This window comes from Saccopteryx bilineata, chromosome 8 (assembly GCF_036850765.1).
Source record: "Saccopteryx bilineata isolate mSacBil1 chromosome 8, mSacBil1_pri_phased_curated, whole genome shotgun sequence".
Classification (NCBI taxonomy): domain Eukaryota; kingdom Metazoa; phylum Chordata; class Mammalia; order Chiroptera; family Emballonuridae; genus Saccopteryx; species Saccopteryx bilineata.
This window is the reverse complement of record NC_089497.1, coordinates 42,530,902-42,553,332: the sequence shown is the minus strand read 5'-3', so window position 1 is coordinate 42,553,332 and position 22,431 is coordinate 42,530,902. Positions and strand designations below refer to the sequence as shown.

The 22,431-nt window shown below is 39.9% G+C and overlaps 1 protein-coding gene across 5 annotated transcripts in view; it reads right to left on the bottom strand.

Annotated features, from left to right (window-relative positions):
• SIDT1 (SID1 transmembrane family member 1) overlaps window positions 1–22,431 on the bottom strand; it is a 103,857-nt gene that overhangs the window by 27,018 nt on the left and 54,408 nt on the right. For 4 of the 5 annotated variants that reach the window (XM_066241299.1, XM_066241300.1, XM_066241301.1 and 1 more), the window contains exons 7-10: window positions 21,593–21,680; window positions 20,415–20,486; window positions 19,908–20,001; window positions 5,614–5,657 (exon numbers count right to left, since the gene is read on the bottom strand). In XM_066241299.1, coding sequence (XP_066097396.1) covers window positions 5,614–5,657; window positions 19,908–20,001; window positions 20,415–20,486; window positions 21,593–21,680 — 298 coding nt within the window. Of the gene's footprint in view, window positions 1–5,613; window positions 5,658–19,907; window positions 20,002–20,414; window positions 20,487–21,592; window positions 21,687–22,431 lie in introns of those variants that run through there. The other variant, XM_066241302.1, reaches the window with a different exon arrangement.

The following is a 22,431-nucleotide window of genomic DNA, read 5'->3' as shown; positions in this document are numbered from 1 at the left end:
TTGAGCATGGGATCATAAATATGACCCCATGGTCGCTGGCTTGAGCCCAAAGGTCACTGGCTTGAAGCCCAAGGTCGCTGGCTTGAGCAAAGGGTCAGCTGGAGCCCCGCCCACCCCCGGTTCAAGGCACATATGAGAAAGCAATCAATGAACAACTAAGGTGCTGCAACAAAGAATTGATGCTTCTCATCTCTCTCCCTTCCTGTCTGTCTGTTCATGTCTATTCCTCCTTCCCTCTCTCTCTCTCACTAAAAAAACAAACAAGAAAAAATACAATTTTGCAAGTCAACTTTGCAGGCTTTACATGTTTTTTACTTTTTGTGTGCCCATTCATTTCCTCCATGAAGAAAAATAATTGAATTCCAAGTTCAATAAATTTAGCCAGATGATGAGAGACAAATCTGAAGGCCCTGGAGACTCAATTTCCTTCCTCACTTTGATGGCTCAGCTGGACAGCAACACCTTGGGTCTAATGCAGCATTCCTGGCAGGCAAGACAGCTCCCAGAAGCCTCAGAATGCTGATTCTTTGGCAATGTTCTGAAGCTTGGCAATCCCTTGATATATTTCTTATTACCTAAAGAAAGTAGATGTTTCTTGTTCTTTCTTGGGCTTACCCATAATAACATGGTATTAACACTACCTATGCTTTTCCGTCAAGGCATAGAAACAGGTACTTTGAGACTCTTAAGTGTGACAAATTAAATCTTTTGAGCTTAATAACAGTGTTATGTCTACGATTTGACTGACTTTTTGATCTAAGATAGATTTGGTCATAGTTACAGCATAGAGCTCTGCTACTAGTTTCTGCTGCTGGTACTACTGCCTAGAACAAGTACTAAAACTATTACTCCCACCACTGCTACGACTAATGTCTCTGTTACTATTACTACTGCTGCGGTTGCTGCTGCTGCTATCACCACTACTGGCTAATGGTTATTGAAAACTTACTGTGTGCCAGACACTCTTTTGAGTTCTTTACAAGAATTTCAATTTTTCAACAACCCTATAAGGTGGATGGCTACTATGGTTATCACTATTTTAAGGACAATAAAAGGGTATGTGTGTGCTGAGAGATCAAGTAAATGCCCTGAGTCACTCAGATATTGGAGGGATATTGGCTTCTTATATTCGTCTCAGTTAAAATTGACCTTCTTAACCCTGGCCGGATGGCTTGTTCAGTTAGTGCATTGTCCGGATGTGCAGAAGTTGTGGGTTCGATGCTCCATCAGGGCACATACAGGAACAGGTCTATGCTTTGTCTCTCTTTTTCTCCCTCTCTTCCACTCTCTCTTAAGTCAATAAATAAAAATATTTTAAAATCATCTTAATTGAAAAAAAAAAAACACGAGGGCTTTCTTCAGTGGTAGAATTCAAATAATTTAACAACCAGTTCTCTGCCCTAATGACCATTTTAAGTATAATAAAACAATATACCGAAAGGTAGTTTATTATTTCATGCATTGAATACTTAAATAAGAACAATAAAAGAGGTACACAAAACTAGATTATGTTCGAAGAGAGAGTTTTAAAATATTAATGAAAAAATGTTAAATAATACCTGACAAAAAACAATACAAGGCATTTTTTCTCTTTACGTTAGATGTTTGTTTACTGAAGTAACAAACGCGAGGGAATTAAAGTGTAGTATTTCATCAAAGGTATAATGAGTTTTATGAAATGAATAAATAAATAAATACTACAAGCATAGTTACGTCAAATCTTTTTCACTTATGGATGGGATGAATATTATACGGGCACTTGGAATATACACTGTTGCACAGATGAACATTAAAAAAGAGCAAGGAATATCCATTTGTGATTTTCACATTGGGCAGCAGCCCTGGCACCCACCTTAGAGAGAACCCTGATTACAGGTGCCATTTTAACCACCAGTTTGCCCAACTCAACAAAAAATTAGGTATTGGTTCTGCCGAACTGGTGCAACCGGCTGACTCCCACCACTGGCTTTCCTTCAAAATATAAATAACTGGCAGTAAGCATGTTACTTTGATGGAGTAGTCAAAAATATCTTTCAAAAGAGACAAGGAGGTGAAGACTCATAAACACCTCTACTACCATAAACTCCTATTTTAAAGAAGTACCTAAGCACAGTTTTTGCCTTCTGGATTGGCTGCTGTGCTTGCTCCTGATTCCCTATTGGGCCATGCTCGTGCCTTCTGTCTGTCTAGTTCATTGTGAGAAGTCTCACAAAAATAACTGCACTGATCTTATCCTGAGGTGCTATATATAGTCTCTTCCATTTCCATATCCCTCCGTCTCTTTCACATTTTTTTTCTTTTCAAACTTATTTTTAACTATTAACATCTGTCCCTTATTTCAGGTTTAATTAAAAAATATTAAATATGTGAATAGTAAGTGAAGAATGATATTATAACAATAAAACCCAGAATTTTTGGCATTTTGGTGTTTCTGGGAAGCCCTCTGAGAAGATAAGTAGAAGTATGCATAGGAAAATGCTGAGGCCAGTTTGAGGCAGGGGGTAGAAATGGTTTGTGGCAGCCAGTGGTGTTTGGGCATGTATAATCAAAAAGGAAAAAAACTCCTAAAATCAAAGCAAACGAGAAAACAAAAACAATCACTATTGTGTTAGATGACAACTTCATTAAAAAGGAAAAGCCAGGCTCTGGCCGGTGGCTCAGTGGACAGAGCATTGGCCTGGAGTATGGACATCTTGGGATCGATTCCTGGTCAGGGCACACAGAAGAAGCAACCATCTGCTTCTGTCCCCTTCCTCTCCTCCTTCTCTCCCTCTTACCCTCCCATAGCCAATGGCTTGATTGGTTTAAGTGTTGCCCTGGGCACTGAGGATAGCTCCTTCAGAGTGCATCAGCCTCAGGTGCTAAAAATAGCTTGGTACTCTAGCATCAGCCCAAGATGGGGTTTCTGGGTGGATCCTGGTCAGGGTGCATGTGGGAGTCTGCCTCACTATCTTCCCTCCTCTCACCTAAAAAATATAATAAAAATAAAAAAAGAAAAAGTCAGATGTGTAGGTCTGTCTAGAATTGGATGCATTATTGATTTCTGCATTCTGCTCTGGCTCATAATTGCACTTGAGCTGGTCCGATGGTAGTGGGTTACCAGAACTTATTAACTTAGTGTCATAATTGCACTTGATCTGTTTTTTTGTTTGTTTTTGTTTTTTTTCAGAGACAGAGAGAGAGTCAGAGAGAGGGACAGATGGGAACAGACAAACAGGAATGGAGAAAGATGAGAAGCATCAATGATCAGTTTTCTGTTCCAACAGCTTAGTTGTTCATTGATTTCTTTCTCATATGTGCCTTGACCGTGGGCCTTCAGTAGACTGAGTAACCCCTTGCTTAAGCCAGCGACCTTGGGTCCAAGCTGGTGAGCTTTGCTCAAGCCAGATGAGCCCGCGCTCAAGCTGGCGACCTCGGGGGTCTCGAACCTGGGTCCTCTGCATCCCAGTCCAACGCTCTATCCACTGCTCCACTGCCTGGTCAGGCTTGATCTGGTTTTGATATCGTCACTAGCCCTAATTCATTCTGAGGAAACACCAGGGGTTTTGTGATGATTAAGAGCATCATCAAGATTTTCATGTGCCACAACAAGTGGCACTCTATGGACTTTACAGGGACAATTTAAATATAAGTTTCGACAACATTGGATCTTTTTTCTTATGTCTAAGTCTTCTTAGAATGCAAAAACCAAAGCATTTTCTCCCAAACCTCAAGTATGATCAGAAGGCAAGCCATATTTATACTTAATTGCATGGTATTTAGAAAGCAGAATTAAATACAAGAATATTAGTTCCTAGGGAAGACCAAGCTGCTCTGGCTGAAAATAAGCAAACATATAAGGTTATGAATGAGCTTATCTATCTAATTGAGGAAACTTATTCTGGTGTGTTTTCTCTGAGCACAAACTTCTGGCCATCTGTCTACTTTACTAAAAGAATAGGATATGCTTGCATGCTTGTTTTTTATGTTAAATGTTCCGTGTGGGGGCAAAACTACATTTTATTTTGAACATATTTGGAACATTCAGGGACTTTATATTTATAACTGTCCTGCCCCCTTCTGTCCCTGAACTCAAGAGGTTGGAAGCTAAAGAGGGAGTCAGAAAAGTTGTGAATCAGCTCCCAGGAAATTCCATTTTTATTTCAATTGGCTACCTACCCCAGCTGACTTCATGTTTTGTTTTGAAGTTGAGGAGGAAGTGGAGAAAAGCACTAATCTTTGCAGAAGAATATAAAACTCCTCTTGAACTCACAACTGGGTGAGAAAAGTCATGAAAATTTGGAAAAAGAATGGGAGAGAGTCAGTACTGGCATCAGAGTCCCACTGCTCCGGGGTCTGGTGATAGCCTGTGCTCCTTGACTCCTCCAAACTCGGCACACTGCTTGTCTCATTCATATTCGGACCCTGCTTTTTGCTCAGATGCTGTTTCAGAACTGGCTCTATCCAGGGAAAGATATGATTGGCCATTTGGTTCTCTCTCTCTCTCTCTCTCTCTCTTAATGTTTATTGACCATTACTATGTTAGGCACAGGATTAGGATTTGTCTGTGTGGATTATTTTTCTCCCATTGATTTGAGAGAGAGAAATGGAGAAAGAGATAGAGAAGCATCAACTCATTGTTCCACTTAGTTGTCCATTGACTACTTCTGCCCTGAATGGGGCTCAAACTGGCAATTAGGAGTTGAGCTGGTACCCTAGAGATTGAGCTGACGACCTTGCCGTTCTAAGAGTAGGTTATATCCACTACACCATTGACCAGGACAGCCATTTGGTGCCCCTATCTATCTATCTATCTATCTATCTACTTATTTATTTATATTTATTATTATTTTTAGCAGAGTGGGGTGGGGGAGGAGAGAGATGAGAAGCATCAGCTCGTTGTTGCGGCACCTTAGTTGTTCATTGATTGCTTTCTCATATGTGCTTTGACCAGGGGGCTCCAGCCAAGCTTGTGACCCCTTGCTCAAGACAGTGACCTTGGGCTCAAGCCAGAGACAATGGGGTCACGTCTATGATCCTATGCTCAAGTTGGTGAACCTGCACTCAAGCTGGCGACCTCGAGGTTTTGAACCTGGGTCCTCAGTGTCCCAGGTTGATGCTCTATCTACTGTGCCACCACCTGGTGAGGCCATTATTATACTCTCTATGCCATGTGCTAGTCTCAGATATTTCAGTTTTCCACATACTTGAAGAAAAAAGCCTGAATCTTGATTTGGAAAAGTCAACTCAGTATCCGAGTTAACATAATAAATTTTTAATAGTGTTCACAAATCCACTTGGGGGTAAGATAGGTATAAACAATTTATATCCTAGAAAAGATTAAACTTTTAAAAAAGATGAATGGTTGACAAATAGACTGTGGACAAATTGTAAGGGACACTTGAAGCAAAAATTTTCAGTGTGAGTTCCCTATTTCAGTAATTATCAACTTAAAAATTGGTTCTCACTGAGCTACGTTTTCTGTAGCAAGACTGCAGATTCCACTATGCTGTGGGTTAGGAATCAAGGGAGGGTTTGGCAATTACAAAAGGAAGAGAGACAAAAGAAGTACCAGATGGGGATGTTACCATATACATGACATCAATTTCATTTGAAACCAGGGATTTTTCTTACCATCATTGGAACCAAAGCTTTCATCAATGGATTTTCTCTGAAACCTGGAAAAAAAATAAAGTCAAATAAAGCATAAACACACGTTCTTAAGGCAGAGAAAATCTCAGCATTTTAGATTTGTTTTTTATTGACTTTACTAAGTATTTGCTTGCTAGAATCTCTTTAAAATGAGCCTTTGGACATAGAAAAATTGAGACTCTGATACATTGCTAGTAGCTTTGTAAAATGGTCTACTACTTAGGAAAAAAGTTTGGTAGTTCCTCAAAATATTAGAAAGAGTTATCATATGATTCAGTCATTTTATTTCTAAGCATATACATGAATACATAAATTCATTAATTTATTTTCAGATACTGCACATACTATAAAATTCATATACCCTTTAACATACACAATTTAATCAGTTTTAGTATGTTCACAAAGTAATGCAACCATCACTATTATCTAATTCAAAAACATTTTTAATATCCCCAAAAGAAACCTCAATCTTATTAACAATCACTTTCTGTTACCTTCCTCCCAGCCCCTGGCAACCACTATATATGTTCTGTCTCTATAAATTTGCCTATTCTGTGGTGCTCATCAACAAAACAACACAGAATAAGTGCTGGCGAGGATGTGGAGAAAAGGGAACCCTCCTGCACTGCTGGTGGGAATGCAGACTGGTGCAGCCACTATGGAAAACAGTATGGAGATTCCTCACAAAATTGAAAATTGGCCTGACTTGTGGTGGCGCAGTGGATAAAGCGTCGACCTGGAAATGCTGAGGTCGCCAGATCGAAACCCTGGGCTTGCCTGGTCAAGGCACACATGAGAGTTGATGCTTCCAGCTCCTTCCCCCTTCTCTCTCTCTGTCTCTCCTCTCTCTCCCTCTCTGTCTCTCTCTCTCTCCTCTCTAAAAATGAACAAATAAATAAAAAATTGAAAATCGAACTGCCTTTTGACCCAGCTATCCCACTTTTAGGAATATACCCTAAGAACACCATAGAACTGTTCTAAAAGGAGAAATGCACCCCCATGTTTATGGCAGCATTGTTCACAATAGTGAAGATCTGGAAACAGCCCAAGTGTCCTTCAGAGGACAAGTGGATTAAAAAAGTTTTGGTACATATATACTATGGAATACTACTCAGCCATAAGAAATGATGACATCGGATCATTTACAATAACATGGATGGACCTTGATAACATACGAAGTGAAATAAGTAAATCAGAAAAAACTAAGAACTATATGAACTCATATATAGATGGGACATAAAAATGAGACTCAGAAACATGGACAAGAATGTGATGGTAACAGAGGGTGGGGGGAGGGGGAGAGGAAGAAGAGAGAGGGGGTGAGGGGAAGGGAAGGGGCACAAAGAAAACCAGATAGAAGATGATGGAAGACAATTTGACTTTGGGTGAGGGGTATGCAACATAATCAAATGTCAAAATAATCTTGAAATGTTTTCTCAGAACATATGTACCCTGATTTATCAATGTCACTGCATTAAAATTAATAAAAATAAGATAAAAAAATTTGCCTATTCTGGACATTTTGTATAAATGAAATTATATGTGGTCTTTTTTTGACTGGCTTTTTTCACTTAGCATAATGTTTTCAAGGTTCATTTATATGGTATATGAACCAATACTTTAATCACTTTATGGTTAAAGAATACTCTATTGCAGGGGTCCCCAAACTACGGCCCGTGGGCCGCATGCGGCCCCCTGAGGCCATTTATCCAGCCCCCGCCGCACTTCTGGAAGGGGCACCTCTTTCATTGGTGGTCAGTGAGAGGAGCCTAGTTCCCATGGAAATACTGGTCAGTTTGTTGATTTAAATGTACTTGTTCTTTATTTTAAATATTGTATTTGTCCCGTTTTGTTTTTTTACTTTAAAATAAGATATGTGCAGTGTGCATAGGAATTTGTCCATAGTTTTTTTTATAGTCCGGCCCTCTAACGGTCTGAGGGACAGTGAACTGGCCCCCTATGTAAAAAGTTTGGGGACCCCTGCTCTATTGTATGGATATACCACATTTATTTGTTTACACTTGATAGACATTTTAGTTGTTTCCACTTTTTGTCTATGTAAGTAGCACTTCTATGAACATTTGTATACAGATTTTATTGTGTGGATGTATGTATTAAATTCTCTTGGGAATATACCTAGTAATAGAAGTGCTGGATATGAGGTAACTCTATGTTTGGCTATTCTTTTTTCTGAACTGTTTTCATAGCAGCTTCATAACAGAAACTATTTTACATTGTCACTAGAAATGTAGAGTATTTCAATTTCTTCACAATCTTATCAATTCTTGCCACTTTTCACTACAAAAAATTTTTATCACAGCCATTCGACTGGATATGAAGTGCTATCTCATTATAGTTTTAATTTTCATTTTGGATTAAGCAGAATTGATAATATTGAACATCTTTTCATATACTTATTGGCTATTAATATAAAAAACTTCTTTGGAGAAATGTCTATTCAAACCCCTTGTCCATTTTTACCTGGGGTCATTTTTCTTTTTATCATTGGGTTTTAAGAATTCTTCACATAGTGTGGATGCTAGACACTTACCAGATATATTATTTAAAAATATTTTCTCAATTTTTATGTGTTGTATTTTCACTTCCTTGATAATGTCTTCTAAAAACACAAAGTTTTAATTTTGATGAAGTCAAATTTATCTATGTTTCTTTTGTTACTTGTGCTTTTTGTGTCTTAACTAAGAAACTATGCCTTAATCAAAGGTCACAAAGATTTACACCTATGTTTTTTTTCCTAAGAGTTTTACAGATTTAGTTCTTATATTATATTTAGATCTTTGATCTATTCTGTTTTTTTCATATGGTGCGAGGTAGGGATACAACCTCATTCTTTTCATGTGTATACCCAGTTATTTCAACACCATTTGTTGAAAAGAATATCCTTTCTCCATTGAATTGTCTTGGTACCTTTGTCAAAATTCAATTGAATGTAAGTGTAAGGTTTTATTTCTGAACTCTCAATCCTATTCCATTGATTTATTTTTCTTTCCTTTTGTAAGTGCCAGAGTGTTTATTACTGTAGCTTTGTAATAAGTTTTGATATCAGGAAATTAAGACCTCCAGATTTGTCCTTTTTTTTTTTTTTAAATGATTGTTTAATCTCTTCTGGGTCCCTTGCACTCTCATATGAATTTTAGGATCAGTTTGTCAACTTCCATAAGAAAGTCAGTTGGGACTTTCATTGGGATTACACTGAATCTATAGATGAATTTGGGGAGTACCATCATGAGTTTTATTGCTGCTATAACATATTATCAGAACTTAGTGATTTAGACCACACAAATTTATTATCTCACATTTCTGGATGTCAGAATTCCATAATGAGTTTTATGTGGGTAAAATCTAGATATTAGCAGGGCTGTATATCTTCTTGTGGCTCCTCGGGAGTATCCATTTCCTTGCTTGTTCCAGCCTCTAGAAGTGACCTGCATTCCTTAACTCATGGCTCTTTCCACTATCTTTAGAGTACATCACTCCAACCTCTGCTTCTCTCATTACATCTCCTTCTGTCTTTGACCCTCTTGCCTCCCTTTTATAAGGATCCTTATGATTTCATTATGCCCATATGAACAATGCAGGACAATCTCTATAACTTTACTACATCTGCAAAGTCTCTTTTGTCATGTGAAGTAACATTTTTAAGTTCTAGATATTAGGATATGGATATCTTTGGGGGACCATTATTCTGTCTACTACACTATCCTACCAATATTAAGTCTCACAATCCATGAACATGGGACATCTTTCCATTTATTTAGGTCCTTTTTAATTTCATTCAAGGATGTTTTGTAGTTTTCAATGTACAAGTCATATGTAATTTGTTAAGTGTATTCTTAAGTATTTTATTATTTTAATGCTATTATAAATAAAAGTATTTCCTTAATTTCATATTCAAATTGTTCATTGCTAGTGTATAGACGTCCATTTTATTTTTTGTATGCTGATCTTGTATCTTGCAATCTCTGTGAACTCAGGGCTTCTTTTTGGAGGTAATGAAAATTAGATAATGGTGATGGTTGTGCAAATGTGAATATAATGAAAATCTCTGAGTCATATACAGTAATACCTCAGTTTTCATTGACTTCAGTTAGCTTCGGTTTTGGTTTTCGCCGATGTTTTCCCGTGAAAAATTTGTTTCGGTTTTCATCGGTTGCCTCAGATTTTGTCAGCGTGGCCACATGACCTTGCTGCTAATTTTGTGAAAATGAGGGGTGACCCATGCATTCTCCTGCTCAGTGTGGCATTGTTTCTCATTGTGTGAACATCACTCCATGCATCTAGGCAAGCAATTCCATTGCTTTCCAGTGTTTTTGTGCTTTTTTTTTTATTGATTGTGGGTGCTAATACTACAATTACATGTAAGTGATTACTGCATATACAGTATCTGCACCTCTCTCTCCCCTCCTTGCTGTCTTCCATACACCAAGAAGAGTCTTCAGAAAGGTAAATGCCATGTTAAATGTACATTTGTTCTTTATATTAGTCTTTTATATTCACTTTATATTAATTTCTTATTGTTTTTAGTATCAAACACTACATTTATTCTCTATAAAATGTGTTTTTGGTATGTATTTTGGAGTGTCTAGAACGAATTAGTTGGATTCACATTGATCCATATGAAAATAATTGCCTCAGTTTTCATCAGTTTCGGATTTCACCAATTGCGGATGAAAACCGAGCTATCACTGAACTTTAAAAGGGTGAATTTTATGGTCTGTGAAGTATATCTCAAATATGTTATTAAAAAAAAAACCTATGTACCATTTGGGAACGTCTATCAAAAATCAAAATGTGAATTACCCTCTTCTCCCTTTTAGATGTGAGGCGGGAGTGGAGGAGGAGGAAGGTTGGGGTCTGGGCTTTGGTAAACGCTCTTATGTACTTCCAGATGGGGCTCTGTTAATGGCACACTCCTAATCCTGGAATGGTTGGTGGAGGAACTTTTCTCTATACTTCTTTTGTCCCTAGACACAGCAAACAAACAAACTGCCTCAAGGCTTTTGCTCTTGTTCTCTGCCTGGGCCACTCTTTCCCCAGATCTTCACATCACTGGCTCCCTCTTGCTATTCAAGTCTTGATTCTGCAAGGCCTTCTTTTCTGAACAAATAAAATTTAAACTAGTTTCCTCAATCCAATCATTCTCTATGACACTAGACTCTTTATTCTCCTTCGGTTACTAGCTGAAATGTTCTTTATTAAGTGCTTACTTCTATATTTCCCCTCTGTACCATGTAAGCTCTGTTAGAGCAGAGCTACAGATGATCTTGTTCGCCACTGTATCCTTAGCCTTTAGGACAGGCCCTGACACGAAGGAAATGATAACTAAATATTTGTTGAATGAAAAAGGCATATCACTAAGGACAGCAATTACATTGTGTTCTAGTTAGCAAATGAGGCTCTCGTGGAGTCCCCTTTTAAAAACAATTTTAGTGATATTAACTGGCAAGCAATTATATGGCCTCATAAAAGATGGTGTGTTTGGATTGTCTGTTTGTATTAACAGCTTTTACCCACACTTGCCTAGGTTTTGCAGCTGATATAATTTTTCATTAGAGGAGTTCAATGATTTACAAAGCTAGAGCAAGGCAGGCAGTACCCAGTGAGCAAAGGAAAAAATAGTACATGAGAACTATGCTAGACTGATTGAAAAATGGCTACACCTCAACCATTGTATCCAGCTCCTTCAATCAAAAGTAGAGTTTATATCTGCACTTCTTAAATCTGGACTGGCCTCATGACTTGTTTTGACCAACAGAATGAGGGGGAAGTAATACCAAGACACTTCTGAACCTCCATCTCAAGGAGGCCTTGCACTCTTCTTTTCTCTTGGAGATACAATAAACTAGGGCTAGAGATACCAAAGGCCACTGAGGGCAGTCTAGAAGACTATATGACCTGCGGCTGGTTGCATTCTATGACCACATCCAGCTGAGATCGTTGAGCCCAGTTCTGACTCATAGATTTGTGAGGGAACTTAAATATTTATTGATGTAGGCCACTGAAGTTTTTATGGTTGATTTTTATGCAGAATTATTGTGGCAGCAGATGACTAATACAAGAGTCAAGAGAAGGACAAGCACTGAGGATCTAGCAGTTAGACTTAATGTTTGGCAGGGTGGTTGAGAGAAGCAAACAAGAGCATATCTATGCAGTAGTAATTGAACCAGGGCCTGCACACTCATTGTGGGAGCTCCATAAATACTTGTTGAATAGATTGGGTCTGGGGAATGGGAGGAGAGTGGTGTGTAGTCATGTATTCAAGTCAATATAGCATATAAGTGCTTTGGACTCTAAGTTCCCTGAGGGCCAGGCTATGTCTCTTACCAGTGTTTTCATCCTGATCTCATAGCAGGTACTGAAAACCACACATAGATTAATAATAAGGTACAGGGGACTCACTGAGCAAATGGATTTAGGCTCAGGACTAATTTCATTTGGTTTCTTAAGAAACTTTATTATTTTTGCTTATTTTAATGAAAGAAGAGTTGTATTAGCATTTCCCTTCATCTATTACTCTATTTAGCATGACAAATAGTTCTTATGTCTTCAGATTTTTTATATTTTCAGTTTGTCTATATTCAGAAAGAATCTCTACTCATGCAACTGACTGTAGCAAAATAATTTGGCAGCTAGAGATTTCAACAGAGCCTTCTACCACAACTTTGAAAAACTGTGCTTGCTTCAGTAAGTTGAATAACACTATAGAGAGACTGATATTCAGTTACTAATTTAAGCTTCTCTCTGTTTGCATGTTGACTATGCCTGCTAACTAACTAAAGAAGTGATACTCTATTTCCTAAAATCTAAAACATCAGGAGTAGAGACAGTCTTCCTAAGAGAAGCAGAAGAGGTGAACTTCTTTTTTTTTTTTTTTTTTTTTTTTTCATTTTTCCGAAGCTGGAAACGGGAAGGCAGTCAGACAGACTCCCGCATGCGCCTGACCCAGATCCACCCGGCATGCCCACCAGGGGGCGATGCTTTGCCCCTCTGGGGCGTCGCTCTGTTGCATCCAGAGCCATTCTAGTGCCTGAGGCAGAGGCCACAGAGCCATCCCCAGCGCCCGGGCCATCTTTGCTCCAATGGAGCCTCGCTGCGGGAGGGGAAGAGAGAGACAGAGAGGAAGGAGAGGGGGAGGGGTGGAGAAGCAAATGGGCGCCTCTCCTGTGTGCCCTGGCTGGGAATCGAACCCGGGACTCCTGCACGCCAGGCTAATGCTCTACCGCTGAGCCAACCGGCCAGGGCCAAGGTGAACTTCTTTTTCCATGACACTGACCCTCATCTGAGTCAAAACTGCAAGCTTTATGAACCATTTTTCAATCGAATCCATACTGGGATGTCAGGTGTTTGGTCTGCCCTCTTTCACATGCCCTGACCACTCTAGACCCACTTTGACTGGCCTGCTTAAGAGCTAAGGCTCTACGGCCAGGCTACCTGGGTTCAAATCCCAGTTCCTTCATTTACTGGTGGTTAATTCTTAGTCAAATTTTTTAATCTCTCTATGCCTCAATTTCCTTAACTGTCAAATGATGACAATACTATTATTACCCATTGTTGTGGCTCGTTAGATGAGATCATCTGCTTAGAGGGGTTTGGTACAAAGCAGGTACTTGTTACATGTTAGTGATTGTGATCTGGTAAATTAATTGAGCTGATAATGTATGTACTTTCTAGGTATAATATTTGCCTGTAGGCTGAAGCTTTTGTTTTAAACTTTACATATATAATTTTATTAAAATTTTAAATTTATTGTTAACATGAATTCAAGTGTCTCACTCAATATAACACCCTTAACCCACAACAACATGCCCCCATTAACACCTCTTTTGTCCCCCTCTACCTCCTCCCTCCCTCCCTACCCTGCTTCCCTCTGGGTTTTGCTGTCCTGTTATCTGTATTAATGTGTTATGTATATATAATTTCACTAATCCCTTTCCCTTCTCTGATCCCATCCCCTCATCCCCCTTTCCTCTGACAGCTGTCCCTCTGCTCCCTGTGACCCTGCCTCTGCCTCTATTCTGCTCCTCAGTTCATTGTGTTCATTAGATTCCACATATAAGTGAGATCATATGATATTTGTCTTTCTCTGCCTGGTTTACTTCACTTATCATAATAATCTCCAGGTCCATCCATGCCATTGCAAAAGGTAAGATTTCCTTCTTTTTCATGGCTGTGTAGTATTCCACTGTGTATAGGTATCACAGCTTTTTTATCTACTCGTGCACTGATGGACACTTGGGCTGTTTCCAGATTTTGGCTATTGTAAACAATGATGCTATAAACATGGGGGTGCATTTCTTCCTTTGAATCAGTGATTTGGTATTCTTAGGATATATTCCTAAAAGTGGGATAGCTGGGTCAAATGGCAGTTTCATCTTAAGTTTTTTGAGGAATCTCCATACTGTTTTCCACAGTGGCTGCACCAGTCTGCATTCCCACCAGCAGTGCAGGAGGGTTCCCTTTTCTCCACACCCTCACCAGCACTTATTCTGTGTTGATTTGTTAATGAAAGCCATTCTGATGGTGTGAGGTGATATCTCATGTGGTTTTAATTTGCATTTCTCTGATGATTAGTGATGTTGGGCATCTTTTCATATGTCTATTGGCCATCTGTATGTCCTCTTTGAAGAAGTCTCTATTCAGTTCCTTTGCCCACTTTTTTTTATAAATAAATTTTTATTATAATGGAGTGACATCAATAAATCAGGGTACATATATTCAAAGAAAACATTTCCAGGTTATCTTGTCATTTAGTTCTGTTGCATACCTATCACCCAAAGAGAAATCGTCCTCCGTCACCCTCTATCTAGTTTTCTTTGTACCCCTCCCCCTCTCCCTTCTTCCCTCCCCCCACCCCCCGTAACCACCCCACTCCTGTCCATGTCTCTTAGTCTCGTTTTTATATCCCACCAATGTATGGAATCCTGCAGTTCTTGTTTTTTTCTGATTCACTTATTTCACTCCACATACTGTTATCAAGATTACACCATTCTGCTGTAAGTGATCCAATGTCATCATTTCTTCTAGCTGAATAGTATACCATGGTGTATATGTGCCCCATCTTCTTTATCCAGTCTTATATTTTTTTTACAGTGATTAAAAGCCTTTAAGCAAACTCTTGGCCAATACAGCAAGAATCCATAAAAGAGTAGTGTCCTTAACATGTTCACCCAGTCCAAGTTGGCCCCATCACCATGCCAAATCCCTGAAAAATGCAACCCAACCACAGTTCAGTCTGTTAGGAGCTGTCACAGGGAGCAGGAGTCCAGAAAAGTCCACATCCAGGAAAAGTCCTCATGGCACTGGCCTTTGCCCATTTTTTAATTGAATTGTTTACCTTCCTAGTGTTGAGTTTTAGAAGTTCCTTATGAATTTTAGTTATTAATCCCTTATCAGACGTATTGGTGAATATGTTCTCCCATTGTGTGGGTTGTCTTTTTATTTTGTTAATGGTGTCTTTTGCTGTGCAAAAAATTTTTTGTTTGATATAGTCCCATTTGTTTATTTTGTCCTTTATTTCATTTGCCCATGGAGATATAGCAGCAAAAATATTGCTACAAGAGATATTTGAGAGTCTACTGTTTATGTTTTCTTCCAAGATTTTTATGGCGACTTACTTACTTAAGTCTTTTATCCATTTTGAGTTTATTTTTCTGAATGAAACAAGACCACCAACTTATGCCATTTTTTTGCAAGAATCTGTCCAATTTTCCCAACACCATTTATTAAAGAGACTGTCTTTACTCTATTGTATATTCTTGCCTCCTTTGTCAAATATCAATTGACCATAAAGGTGTAGGTTTATTTCTGGGTTCTCTGTTCTGTTCCACTGATCTGTATACCTGTTCTTATGCCAGTTCCAAGCTGCCTTGATTATAATGGCCTTGTAGTATAACTTGATATAAGGAAGTGTGATACCTCCCACTTTGTTCTTCATTTTCAAGATTGCTGAGGCTATTCATGTTCTTTTTTGGTTCCATTTAAGTTTTTGGAGTATTTGTTCTAGATCTATGAAGTATGCCATTGGCATTTAAATAAGAATTGCATTGACTTTATAGGTTGCTTTGGGTAGTATAGACATTTTAATGATGTTAATTCTTTCTATCCATAAACACAGTATATGCTTCCACTTGTTTGTATCTTCTTTGATTTCTTTTTTCAATGTCCATGCTCCAAGACTCTCTCTCTTCCCTCTGTGGTACCTAGCCCAGTGGGGCCGGATATCAGGGACCTGGGCTGGCTGACTGTGAAGCTCTACCCTATCCACTGCACACAAGACACTATGCGGGTGCTGATCACAGAAAGTGGAACTCACCTCAGCTGGGCCAGTTGTGTCTGATGAGCTCTCCCTTAGAACATGCCACCAGCATGGGTTGTTAGGTCCTGAACCGGTGCTCTCTGTAGCTGGCCACTGGATGTGCCAGCCCTGGGCCTCCCAGGAGGGAACCTGGTGCAGACCAGTGGAAGACACTGCCCATGACTGGCCCTCAGCAACCTTCTTGGAGCTACAAACAATCCAGAATTTGTGGCTGCCTCTGCTGGGCCCAGGTGCTCATGGAAACACCAAGCTGCACAGCTAGGCTGGCTTTTACCCACATTGGTACTGGGGAAGGTCAACAAAAGGCCAAGGTTTCCCTGATAGGCACCTTCTGCAGCCTCTGTCTGTTGGCTGCTTGTTAGGCTTGGCCACTGAAATAAAACCTCTGGAAGAGTCTCGAGTCTGGGTCAATTCAGGGATTAGGATGTGGCTCCACCCTCGGCCCCAGGTGTCCAACTGCCCAGGCTTTTTCACAGACCTCAGTAGGGTGTGGCCCCAGGAATCTGGTGGGTGTGGCTTTTGAGACCCAGGGCTGTGGTCTGCCCACATGTCAGACTGTTTCTACTGAGTCTCCCGGGAGGCCAAAGCACCAGTCTTAGACTTAGGACCATGCTAGGAAAACCTCCAGCCTCAACGCCAGAAAACTAAGTCACTGATGTCCCCCTGCTTCCTGGCTTCTCAGAACGGCCAGTCTCTATGGAGTATGTCAGGAGAGACTCCCAAGGGCAGGACAATTGCTTTCCCCCAGGCTGGTGCTGCTCAGAGGGGACTGCACCACCCAAGAAAGGTGGCGACTGAAGTCTTGGAGAATGACTCAGCACCGGGGTTCTGGTGGCCATCCCTCACAGTGTCTCTCCCTGGGCCACCAACTTCATACTCTCCTCAGGTAACTCTAGTTCTCTCAGCTCTCCCTCCACCTGAGCCCTGGGTAAGTGGCTGTGAACAAGATTTTCTGTGTGGGCCCTTTAAGACTGAGCTTGCATCTCTGAGGGCTCTGTCTCTCACTGATAGATGCTTTTCACGGCCAAATGCTGTGTGGGCATCTCTTCTAGGCTCTGGGTCTCTAGGCCGGGGCACCGGGCCTGGGACTTAGGACCGTCCCCTCTTAGGGTGACCCTCCCTGCAGTGAGAGTCCCTCCGGACCCTCACCTGCTGCTGCTCCTGGGAGTGGGGCAGCCCTTTCCATGTCTCCACCCTTCCTACCAGTCTCTGTGTGACTTCTTCTGTGATCCTAGGTTATAGACTCCTCTTCCTTTAGTCCAAAGATGGTTTTTCAAGAGGACTGTTCTTAAGTTAAGTTGTAATCCAGTTTGGTCCTGGGAGGTGGCAGTTGGAACGTTGGCTTACTCTGTCGCCATCTTGGAATCTCTGCTTTTAACTTTTTATTTGGAAATAACTTCAAATTTATAGAGACTTGTAAGAATAAGAATAGATCCCTTATACCCTTTACCTGAATTTACTTATTGTTAGCATATTACTCCATTTGCTTTATCAGTCTCTGTCTCTTCTCTATGTATGTATGTGTGTGTGTATATATATATGTATATATAAATATATAAAGTTTTTGAACCATTTTAAAGTAAATTACCTGCCATGAACTTTTATGCCTAAATATTTCCAAAGAATAAAGATATTCTCTTACATAACCACAGTATAGTTGTAAAATTCAGCAAATTTAAAATTAATATATATAATATTCTTATTTAATCTACTCTTTGTATTACAGTTTTGTCAGTCGAGCCAATAATGCCATTTATAGCATATTTTTCTTCTAGTAAGAGGTCCAATCTGAGATCAAGTATTGTCTTTTATTGTCATATCTCTTTAGTTTCCTTCAATCTGGAACATTTCCGTGGCCTTTCTTTGTTTTTTGACACATTTTAATAGAATGATTATTATTTTCCTTATAATTATATTCAAAATATGGATTTCTACTGTATATGTGATGTTGTGTCCTTCTCAGAGTGTCATAATGCTCATCTTTTCCTTCGTCATATTAATTTTTGTGTGTGTATGTGACAGAAACAGAGAGAGACAGAGAGAGGGACAGATAGGGACTGATAGACAGGAAGAGAGAGAGATGAGAAGCATCAATTCTTTGTTGTGGCACCTTAGCTGTTCATTGATTGCTTTCTCATATGTGCCTTGACTGGGGGAGGGCTACAGCAGACCGAGTGACCTGACCCCTTGCTTAAGCCAGTGACCTTGGGCTCAAGCTGGTGAACCTTGCTCAAACCAGATAAGCCTGCGCTCAAGCTGTTGACCTCAGGGTTTCTAACCTGGGTCCTCCCCATGCCAGCCTGATGCTCTATCCACTGCACCACTGCCTGGTCAGGCCCTCATATTAATTTTGATAGTCATATTAATCAGTCAATTGTTGTCTGATTCCTTCACTGTATGGTTACTATTTTCCCCCTTACAACTACTAAGCAGCTTGTGGGCATATTCTTTAAGGTCATGAAAATACCTTGATCGTTATCATATTTTATTCCTAGTTTTAGTATCCATTAATGATTCTTAACTCGATCTATGCAAAACTATGATTTTTCAATTCCAACACTCTCCATATTGATGTCAGCCTTTGGCATTGTGCTGTAGACAAAAGCCCTCTTTTTCACTGTCAGTCTTTGTTAACGACTCCTTTCCCTAATGTGTACCTATTTTAGTTTGTTGAATTCATTGGACGTCTATCTGCAGGTTTTATTTTATTTTATTTTTTGCATTGTTCTGAAGTGAGAATGGGGGGCGGGGAGGCAGACAAGACAGAATCCTGCACGCGCCCTACTGGGATCCACCAGGGGGCAATGCTCGGCCCCTCTGGGGCATTGCTCCGCTGCTACCGGAAACATTCTAGCACCTGAGGCGGAGATCATGAAGCCATCCTCAGTGCCAGGGCCAACTTGGCCAACTTTACTCCAATGGAGCCTTGGCTGTGGGAGGGGAAGAGATAGAGAGGAAGGAGAGGGGAAAGGGTGGAGAAGCAGGTAGGCGCTTTTCCTGTGTGCCCTGACTGGGAATTGAACCTGGGATATCCACATGCTGGGCCGAAGCTCTACCGCTGAGCCAACCAGCCAGGGCCTTTTATCTGCAAGTTTTAGATTGTTCCTCCCTCCTTCCCTTCCTTCATCGATATGGATTCATGAATTTCTGTTTCTCTTAATGATTTAAAATTCATTATTCTCCTTAATGGTTTTGGTGTTCAGATTGGCCGAGATGTGACCAGTGATAATCCCAGGGTTTCTGAAGTCTGTTTATTAACTGAAAAGCTTCATAAAAGTCACAAAAGGTAGTTATTCTTGAGTCAGAGAGAGGTCTGTATCACTGAGATAGTTACAACACTGTAGTAGCCATGAGGTTTTTCCACAGATGGGAATTTACCCAATAATCTGAAAACTCCATGCTGGATTTATTTTCTTTACATGTTCAAGAGGAGAAAGAACTTTTGTTTATTGTAAACCTGCTGCCCTTCTTTTATGGTATCTATGAAACCACATGGAATGCTCAAGGTTCAGGCCTGCTGAGGGAGGCGAGGAAGACTGGAACTCCTTTTATTAGAGGCTCTGAACTTTTTGAAAGGGCATTTTCTTGGTCAAATTGTAGCATGATTATCTTGTTTTTTTTCTCTCTTATGGGACATTTTACTGGAAAAATGATGCTACCACAGTAAAAAAGCACTTGGCAACATAGTATCAAAGCATATTACTCCTGCTATTAATAACTAACTCCTAGGAAAAAAACTAACACTTTACCAGCACTTACTCTGTTCAGTTTTACAGATGAGAAAACTGAAACACAGAGAGGTAAGCAACTTGTCCCAAGTCACACAGTGGCTGTGTGATTTTTGGACAAGTTCAGGCAAAATGGTTCTAAAGCCTGCTGTTTTTAATTCCTAAGCATAGACAGGTAATGAGGTTAACATTTCTTGACACTCTCGACCTACCTGATATAATGAACAAATGCAATCAGCAGACATCCCAAATAGAACGAGAAGAAGATGAGGAAGCTGAGAAGAACTGATTTCACAAAAACGGATTCTGAGGAAAGAGAAACAACTTTAGTGAAAATGTCCTCAGGAGAAGAAGACCATGTCTGGGACAAAACAGCTTCAAAGGCCTATCTCCGTCATATTCATTAGGTCCTGAGATATCTCCATTTAAAGCAACAAAGCTATTAGAGGTCACCCAGACATTATCCATAAGTGGCTGCCTTTCACAGTGACAACTTCCCAGGGGAAGCTGGGAAACAAGTTCCTCTGTATAATTTCATAATTGAGTTGCCATTCTTTCTTTAAGAGATTTAACCAAATGCTTTGATTCACTCTTCTATCTCTATGGTAAACATTAGTTTTCTTACATTGTTTCTCTGGAAGGATGATGCTAGTATTGAATTACAAGATCAACTGCCTGCCATAGGAATCTGTCCACTAAATTCTAGAGCCAATTCTGACCTTTAATTGAAGGAACAATGGTCACTTTAAGGTTCTTTGTTCGTTGTAGATTCCAGGTTTGGTTTTCCTTTTCTGGTAAAAAAGAACAAGGCAAAATGGATTAGATATCAGGTTCTTGGCTCTCATCGAACAGTTGTTCAAAAAACTGTTCAAAATGAATTCTGGTTGCTGAATTTCCTTTTAGCAAAACTAGAAGAAAACTTAATCCCCAAACCTTCAAATCTAAAGTTTAACCCCTTTTGGTTAAACTTTCAATCTGGCCTTTGCTTGGGTGCATTTTAGTAGCACTAACAGACACAAATGAGAGAGCAAAGTTCTCCCACTTTGCTCTCTTGGCAAGGTACAATTTTGGTAACTGAGGTTGAGAATTTTTTTTTCTTAAGTGAGAAGCAGGGAGGCAGAGTGACAGATTCCTGGATGTGCCCCAACTAGGATCCATGAGGCAAGCTCCCTACTGGGTGATGCTCTGCCCTTCTGGGGCTGTTGCTTTGTTGCTCAGCAACTGAGCTAATATTTTAGCACCTGAGGTGAGGCCATGGAGCCATACTTAGCACTCGGGGCCAACTTGCTCCAACTAAGCCATGACTGTGGGAGAGGAAGAGAGAGGTAGAAATAGAGAGAAGGGTGAGGGAGAGGGGTGGAGAAGCAGATGGTTGCTTCTCCTGTGTGCCCTGACCAGGAATCAAATATCCATATGCTGGGTTGACATTCTACCACTGAGCCAACTGGCCAGGTCCAAAGTTAAGAGTTCAGTTTTCCTTGCACATCCTTGTGGAAATGATGACTACTGAGAAATACAAGTAGCTCCATGACTGCTGGCTACTAAACTGATCTTAGAAAATGGACCTTGGTCTACCGTACACAAATCATAACTTCCTCGTAGCAAATATTTGCTGAGTAAAGAGCCAACTTCACACGGTCTGAGGGAGCAAACGATTCTGAAATGATGGAATGCACTAAGGGACATTTTGCAGTATCCCTCACTAATACCTTTCGACCTATCATTTTCTTCACTTTATTTTTTTCTCAAGTATCTCTCAGACTGCCTTATCAAGTCACTGCTGATTACCCTCAGTGAGTGGGAACTAGAAATGGTTTGTAAAAGGCCAAAGTCAGATTTTGACTTCCCTTTCCCTTGGTCAGGTTTATCTAGCCAAGTATTCTTCACTGTCTCTTACCCTGGATGAAGAATGATCCTCCACAGGCATAATCTTCAGGCTTTATCACAAACACCACGAAAAACTGCTCGCCTGGAAAATCCTTCTTCTGCATAAGACATAACAATCTTATAATACGTTCTTATGATAAGAAAGATAGAAGAAGGGGGCAAATCCTGGCAGTGAGATAGTGGGATGGGGACAGAAAGAAAGAGGAAAAAGAAGAAAAACAAAGTCCCCCCTTGCCTCCTAACTTCTTTAAAAGACGTTCACATAGCCATGATCTACTCTGCTTTATCCACAGTTAAATAATAATTGCTACATCCAAGAAATTAAGATAAAGAGATGCACTACTATAATTTCAGTCTGTCTGGTGCCCACTTGAGTGCTTAGAACTGTAACAGGCACCACATCAATAATATGCCAATGGCCTATGTTTAATAATTAGTACTCATGTATTGTTTTTAAAATTAATAAACTTTATTTTTAGAGCCGTTTTAAATTCACTATATTGTTTTGATTATTTTAAAATCTAATGATGAGTGACTTTCCTAAAAGTCATGCTGTCAGCAGTGAAATACCTAGGTTAGTACAGGGGGAAAGACAAGTCAGGAGACTAGAGCTAGCTCTGGCTTTGACTTTCTCTAAGTGTGATTCTTTGTGTCCCAGTTTCCTTATGCATTCATGAATGAACCATGGTTGGCAAACTAATATATAAGCTCTATTTTAATTCTACAACTCTGTTTTATTTTAACATCCTGAAATTTTTGGTATCGTGTTTTCTGATATCACTGAGAAAATGGCCCAAGATTGAATCATGGGCCCAAAAGAGAAGTGACAATTCATTGCCAAAAATATTC